At 48.8% G+C, this 7,430-nt stretch overlaps 1 protein-coding gene across 1 annotated transcript; it reads left to right on the plus strand.

Moving 5' to 3' along the window:
• Positions 1 to 788: 788 nt before the first annotated feature.
• Positions 789 to 2,661, plus strand: LOC4332879 (UDP-glycosyltransferase 73C12). The gene has a single exon (XM_015774666.3). It carries the CDS (start codon positions 906 to 908, stop codon positions 2,421 to 2,423), a length of 1,518 nt encoding a protein of 505 aa, XP_015630152.1. The 5' UTR covers positions 789 to 905; the 3' UTR covers positions 2,424 to 2,661.
• The last annotated feature ends 4,769 nt before the right edge of the window (positions 2,662 to 7,430 follow it).

Raw genomic sequence — 7,430 nt, forward strand, 5'->3', positions numbered from 1 at the left:
AATCAGTTAGACAACAAACTCCACGAATATGCAGCAGGATCACCTCCACTAATCCTGCATGCACGCACTAATTTCTCCGCTCACCAACTAATTTCAGTGTGTGCATGTAGTTCAGACTTCACTCATCCTTCCTACATGCACGTCCTGAACAATCAGCATGCAGCTGCCTCCTTGACTCCAAATAGCACACTAATGACACGCTAAGCTGATCAGCTCACCATGCCACGCAACACACACTAGCTAATTTGGACTCAGACCACTACGTATACATGACTGAATATAATGAAAACATAAACAACAAGATTAACTCTAACATTGTCACACATACACACAGTCACACACTGATAATCTGACACTTAACACATTTACGAAAGCAAAGAAAGCCACCGTCTTGTCTGATATCCCCGGCCGGCTTCTCGAACGATTCGGTGACGCTGACGACGGATGCCGCCGGCCATCGGGATCAATGGTAATGACGCCGGCCGATCCACTACGTCGTCGTCTTGCCAAACGCCGGTCAGGCGCATGGAAACAAACGAACCCACGTCACTGCAACCCTCATGCACCATCACGTCTCTCTCTTTAAAGCGTACTCCGTCCTTAAAAAAAAAAAAAGGCAAACTTTAGGTTTCTATGTCCAATTTTGACTGTCCGTCTTATATGAAATTTTTTTTATAATTCGTATTTTTATTATTGTTAGATGATAAAACATGATTAATATTTTATGCGTGACTTTTTTTTTAATTTTTTTATAATTTTTTCAAATAAGATGGACGATCAAATGTTGGACACGGAAATCAGGGTTTGTCTTTTTCTGGGACGGAGGGAGTACATATGGATCATCGCCGGCGAGAATACGAGCTATCTGATTACTGATTAGCTAGTGGTACTGGTAGCTAGCATCGATGGCGGCGGCGCACTTCGTGTTCGTCCCGCTCATGGCGCAGGGCCACCTCATACCGGCGGTGGACACCGCGCTGCTGCTCGCCACCCACGGCGCGTTCTGCACCGTCGTCGCCACGCCGGCCACGGCGGCGAGGGTGCGCCCCACCGTCGACTCGGCCAGGAGGTCCGGCCTGCCCGTCCGCCTCGCCGAGTTCCCGCTCGACCACGCCGGCGCCGGCCTGCCGGAGGGCGTGGACAACATGGACAACGTCCCCTCCGAGTTCATGGCGCGCTACTTCGCCGCCGTGGCGCGCCTCCGCGAGCCCGTCGAGCGCCACCTCCTCCTCCGCGCGGACGAGGGGGGCGCGCCTCCCCCGACGTGCGTCGTGGCGGACTTCTGCCACCCGTGGGCGTCGGAGCTCGCCGCCGGCCTCGCCGTCCCGCGGCTCACCTTCTTCAGCATGTGCGCCTTCTGCCTCCTCTGCCAGCACAACGTCGAGCGGTTCGGCGCCTACGACGGCGTCGCCGACGACAACGCGCCGGTGGTGGTGCCCGGCCTGGCGAGGCGGGTCGAGGTCACGCGGGCGCAGGCCCCGGGCTTCTTCCGCGACATCCCCGGGTGGGAGAAGTTCGCCGACGACCTGGAGCGCGCCCGCGCGGAGTCCGACGGCGTCGTCATCAACACCGTCCTCGAGATGGAGCCGGAGTACGTCGCCGGCTACGCGGAGGCCAGGGGGATGAAGCTCTGGACTGTCGGGCCGGTCGCGCTCTACCACCGGAGCACCGCGACGCTGGCGGCGAGGGGGAACACCGCCGCCATCGGCGCCGACGAGTGCCTCCGGTGGCTCGACGGCAAGGAGCCCGGCTCCGTCGTCTACGTCAGCTTCGGGAGCATCGTGCACCCGGAGGAGAAGCAGGCGGTGGAGCTCGGCCTCGGGCTGGAGGCGTCGGGCCACCCGTTCATCTGGGTGGTGAGATCCCCGGACCGCCATGGCGAGGCGGCGCTCGCGTTCCTCCGGGAGCTGGAGGCGCGGGTGGCGCCGGCGGGGCGCGGGCTGCTCATCTGGGGGTGGGCGCCGCAGGCGCTGATCCTGTCCCACCGGGCGGCGGGCGCGTTCGTGACGCACTGCGGGTGGAACTCGACGCTGGAGGCGGCGACGGCGGGGCTGCCGGTGGTGGCGTGGCCGCACTTCACCGACCAGTTCCTGAACGCGAAGATGGCGGTGGAGGTGCTCGGGATCGGGGTCGGGGTCGGGGTGGAGGAGCCGCTGGTGTACCAGAGGGTGAGGAAGGAGATCGTGGTGGGGAGGGGGACGGTGGAGGCGGCGGTGAGGAGCGCCATGGACGGCGGGGAGGAGGGCGAGGCGAGGCGGTGGCGCGCGCGCGCGCTCGCGGCGAAGGCGAGGGCGGCCGCGCGGGAGGGGGGCTCGTCGCACGCCAACCTGCTGGATTTGGTCGAGCGCTTCAGGCCTCGCCACGTGGCGGCATCGGAAGCGGCAAATGGCACCACAGCACCGCCGCCGCCGCCGCGTCAATGAGACGATCACAAAGAGGCAGATCAGCAGATGCCAGATGCCGTATTAGGCTGTGTTTAGTTCCCTCCAAACTTCCAACTTTTTCATTATATCATATATAGAGCATTAAATATAGACGAAAAAACCAATTGCACGGTTTGTATGTAAATTGCGAGACGAATCTTTTGAGTCTAATTACGCCATGATCTGATAATGTGGTACTATAGTAAACATTTATTAATGATGGATTAATTATGCTTAATAGATTCGTCTCGCAATTTACATACGTAATTTGTAATTTGTTTTATTATTAATGTACGTTTAATACTTCGAAAATCCACGAACTCTACCTTTTATTTGTATTATAAATGAGGTCATGAGATTGTCCGTTTGCATTTAGCCGTCCGTACATTTGATTGGAGAGAAGAAATGTTCCGCGTGGTTTTGATATCGAAAAATTAGTAATAGTTGATTCTTCGTCATTATACTATTGCAATGGAAATCTAATTTTTTATCAAAAGAGAGGCTCGATTTATGTGAAATCCTCTAATGTTATCTTATTGTCATGGATAAGAATAAGTCCAAAGAAGGTTAATGATGAAGAACTGTGACTGATGAAGATGGTTGACACAGGACACTTCATTAAGGGACCAGATTAGGATTTCTACTCAAAAGGACGTCCACGCCGGATCGCGGTCAATCTTGCATCCAACGGGCATCATCATCATTTTCAGCCAGTCCTCCATCGTTCGGCCCACGGTCCAGACCAAGTTAACAAGGAAAAACGGCGATGCGAGAAGATGAAGCTTCCGCCGCTTCTAGTTGGGCGGGCAGGGTTCAAAATCTGTTTTCGCTATTTGTATTAGGGATACCGAGAGGACCTAAATTTTGGTGATTTCAGTCTGAAAAAATAATTGGAAATTTTAACAAAATTTGGCTAAATGAAAACAAACCAAAAAACCATGCGAATAATTTCATATCAGGGGATCTGATAGACCCCAAATTTCAGAAAGTTTAGTCAGAAATTTTAAACCCTGCATGGGGAGGGTGGGAGCCAGAAGCGGCGAAGCTCATCCTGGGTTGTCGGACGAAATGGCCAAGGTGCCTGGCGCGCATGTGAGCCGGAGACGTTCCGACGACGACCAGGGAAGCTGAGGACGTTGTGTTCCTTGTCTTGGCCACACCCGTGCGTGGGGGCGATGAGACCGGTGGCGGTGATGGAGTGCGTACGTGCTGGCCGCGACGAACCTCACCATGGGCGAGTGGCGGCACATGGATTTCACGGGAGAGGAGGTGGAGGCGTGTGGTGGCGACACAACACAGTGATCCCGGACTCCCGGGGCTTCTTCGGTTGGGAAGCAACGAGACATCGTCTACGTAGCTGATGGCTACAACGAGGCCAAGAACGTGCTCTGCTCCTCCTACGCATATGACATCGCTGCCGACGCCTAGCGCGCGTGCTCCCGGACAAGTTCAAGGAGTGCGACGATCGAGCAGCTGGTAGCCATAGGGAATGAGTGGCACCTTCGTCTTTCTCGCTACGCTATTTTTCCTTGTGGACTTGGGGAGGAAGCTACCCATCGGATGTCCGATGCCCCAAAATAATTGGACGGTCAAATGTTACAGTTGACCAACAAGTGAAACATTAAGTTATACTAGAAAAAATGCCCGTGCGTTGCAACGGGTAAACTAAAATTATACAAAATATAAAAATATTAGATGATTAGGGTTTAGTTTTACATGATATGAGCTCTTTAAGAAAATCTATTCATAATGAAATAAAAACAATTCAACTTAAGGGACCTCAAGTGAACTTATTCTGTGCGTGCACGTGGCCCATGAGGCGGGCTACAGTGTGGGCGGCATGAGAACATATTCGGGGACGACTTTAGGGACATAAAGTAAACTTATTCTCTGAGGAGATTACAAGCGGCCCAATAGTGTGGGCAGCCTAGGAACGCTGGAGAAGCTGAGCCGTTCGATCTGATGGACGGTCTTAATTGATCACGACCTATATAAAAGTTCAATGATTCAAACCCTAACCTTAAAAACATTTCCCTTCCCTCCCTCTCCCTCTCTCTCAGTGGTGGCACCTCTTCCCCTCCCCGGCGGCGCCGCTTCACCTCCCCTCCCCGGCGGCGCCTCTCCTCCCTCCCCGGCAGTGCCGCTCCCCCTCCCCTCCCTCGCGTGACAGATCCGGCGACGGTGGCGTCGGCGACGACCGTGGGTGGATCCAGCCACGGTGGTGGCGGCCGAGGATAGATCCGGCGGCGACGGCTCCCTCCGACCCCTCTCGCCTCCCTCCCGCGGCGGATCTTACGGCAGTGGTAGCGCCGACGGCGACCGCATGTGGGCTCGGCGGCTGCTGCTCCCCCTCCCAGGTGTGGCGACGCGGCCGGGAGCGGTGGCGGGCTCGGGAGCGGTGGCGGTGGCGGTGGAAGGCGGCAATGCCGACGACGGCGGCGACGGCGGTGGACGACGGACGACGGCGACGACGACGACGACCACGAGGAGGGTAGCTCGGGGAGACGGCTAGGGTTAGGATTTGGATTTTATTTTTGATTTGGGATGTTGATTTTGTGAGGATTCTTGGTTTTGATTTGGGATTGCAATTGAGTGATTTTGTGATTTTTGGGAATTGGGGGCAAAGGGGTTAGGAGGCTGATCTGCTCGGGGATTTTTTTTTAAAAAAGACGGACTCGGACTCACACGACGACGATGGACGAAACGAACGATCGGAAGCCTTATGTGTTTTTAAGTAGGTATAGAGTTATAAAACCAAACGAGACCATTATGTCGCATGCATGACCGTAAATGCATTAGGTAGTATGTTTTAACTTAACTAAGAGGAAAAAAAAAGGAAATCAATGGAAGAGCATCTTTTAACTTAACTACCGTAATAGAGAGAAAAAATTTAACGGGAGGGAAGACTACTCCCATGGAACAGAATCGGAAACAACGTTTGAAACGCATGCGTCCAAATGCGAAATGGAAAGGAACAACGTACTAGAAACCCATGGCAAAAACAAGTTAAATTTTTATAGTAGAGATATGGTAAAACAAAAAAAATTAGCAACTGAAACATTTAAATATTTTATGAAACATAGTGAAGATACACATTGAAACATGTCGCTGTCACGTATGAAACAACAAGTATTAACGGATTGAAACATGTGTTTTTCTTTTAACAAAATATAATCATGCGATATCTTGTTGTAAAGATTTAATTAAAACAAATATAATGATGTGATCGGATCATGGATTGGATAAATAATTTAAGAGAAAAATTATTTTGAAGCTTGCTAAAATACATGCATGTGTGCATAGATGAGGTGGAGAGAGAGTAGTAGCAGGTAGTTTTAAGAATTTTATGAAACACACTGAAGACGCACATTGAAATATATCACTATCACGTATGGAACATTTTATTTTAACAGTTTGAAACACATATTTTTCTTTTGATATAATATAATCATATGATATCTTGTTGTAAAAATTTAATTGCAACGAATACAACGGTGTGACCGGTTCGTAGATCGGATAAGTAATTTAGAAGAAAAAATATTTAAAGAGAGGAGGAAAGAATGAAAAGAAACAGCTAAGCATGTATGATGCAGTGACAGGGTTCGTCCGTAGGGTAGACGAGACGTTCGATATTTCCGTTTCTTAGGACATTCGGTATAAAGCGTTTCCCTGGACTTGGTCTGAGCTAAGGCCGAACAAGGAGAGGTTAGAAACGATGTTGCCCGTTGGATGCAGAATTGACGACGATCCGGTGAGGACGTTCCTCTGATATAGAAATTCTCTACATCAGATTATCTGATTCCCTTCATTAATCATTAAGCAGGTTGTTATTTCCATATCGGGTTTATCAATGGGTGCGCGGTAATCCCAACCATGTTTTAACAAAGTAATAAAAAAGATATGGATTTTGGTTCAGTTTTGTTTGGTTTCTCCATTTCTTTGCCACCGTGCGGTAAACTAAGAATACTTGAAGGTACAGATTTGTAAATACAAATAAATAATTTCCTCTTGTGTGCTGTGGTTTATAAGCCAACAACGCGTGACCAAAGCAACTAGTAAGAAATTTATACTTCTAGTCTTAGCATTTCAAAAACTAAGGCTGAAAATAAGAAATAAAACTAAATTAATTCGAAAATTAAGATCGAAATTTTAAAATTGTCTATGGCTTATAATCCGCATGTTAGATAAGCATACTCTTAGAACTAACAATCTGTCAGGTAGTATGAAAAGAAGGGAAGTTTAGTTTCAAGCAATATAAGGTTATACTAAAACAAATATGCAGTAACCAAGGCATGGTTGGATCAAAGGAATTTTAAAGGAATTGTGGAGGTTTAGTTTCCTTTGGAAAATCTTCCTATGATGTTGTTTGGATCAAAGAAAAGAGCATTGAGAAACTCTGTACTTTGAGATGTACTTGATAGTGCAGTGACAAGAGATGTATGATTTCAACCCTGAGGTTCCGTGTTTAATCCCCAACATGCTCATAATTTTTTCTTAAAAAATGTTTGGAGGGACGTCTCTCCCTCCAAATCTTGTTTGTTTGAACTCCGTGTTTAATCTCCAACACGCTCATATTTTTTTCTTAAAAATTGTTTGGAGGGACATCTCTCCCTCCAAATATTGTTTTTTGAAATCATATACTTTAAAAGGAAACAAAGAAAAATAAGGTTCCTCCTAAAGGAAATTTTCCTTCACATTAGTTGTGTGCTTGTGTATCTATCCCCTAGCATTCCTCTGTTCCAAACAGCTCAAGTTTTACAGTCCCTGAGCTTTCCAATTTACGCTCTATCATATTTCTGTGTTTTTTATCCTTTTGTTCCGAACAGGCCCTAATAAGGGAGAAAACACTTCGAATTTCAAAAGACAGTTAAGAATTTCGATTGGTTTTAAACTTCAAATCAAAAGACAAGTAAACACTTTAGAATTTGTATTCCCTCAACTGGTAATATTTGACGCTGCGTAGCATTCTCTACTATTTTGTGCGGTGTCAAATACTACCGATTATAC

Source organism: Oryza sativa, chromosome 3 (genome assembly GCF_034140825.1).
Source record: "Oryza sativa Japonica Group chromosome 3, ASM3414082v1".
NCBI lineage: Eukaryota > Viridiplantae > Streptophyta > Magnoliopsida > Poales > Poaceae > Oryza > Oryza sativa.

Bases quoted from the DNA above. Each gene is read 5' to 3' on its own strand.
- LOC4332879 (XM_015774666.3), top strand. From the start codon at position 906: ATGGCGGCGGCGCACTTCGTGTTCGTCCCGCTCATGGCGCAGGGCCAC.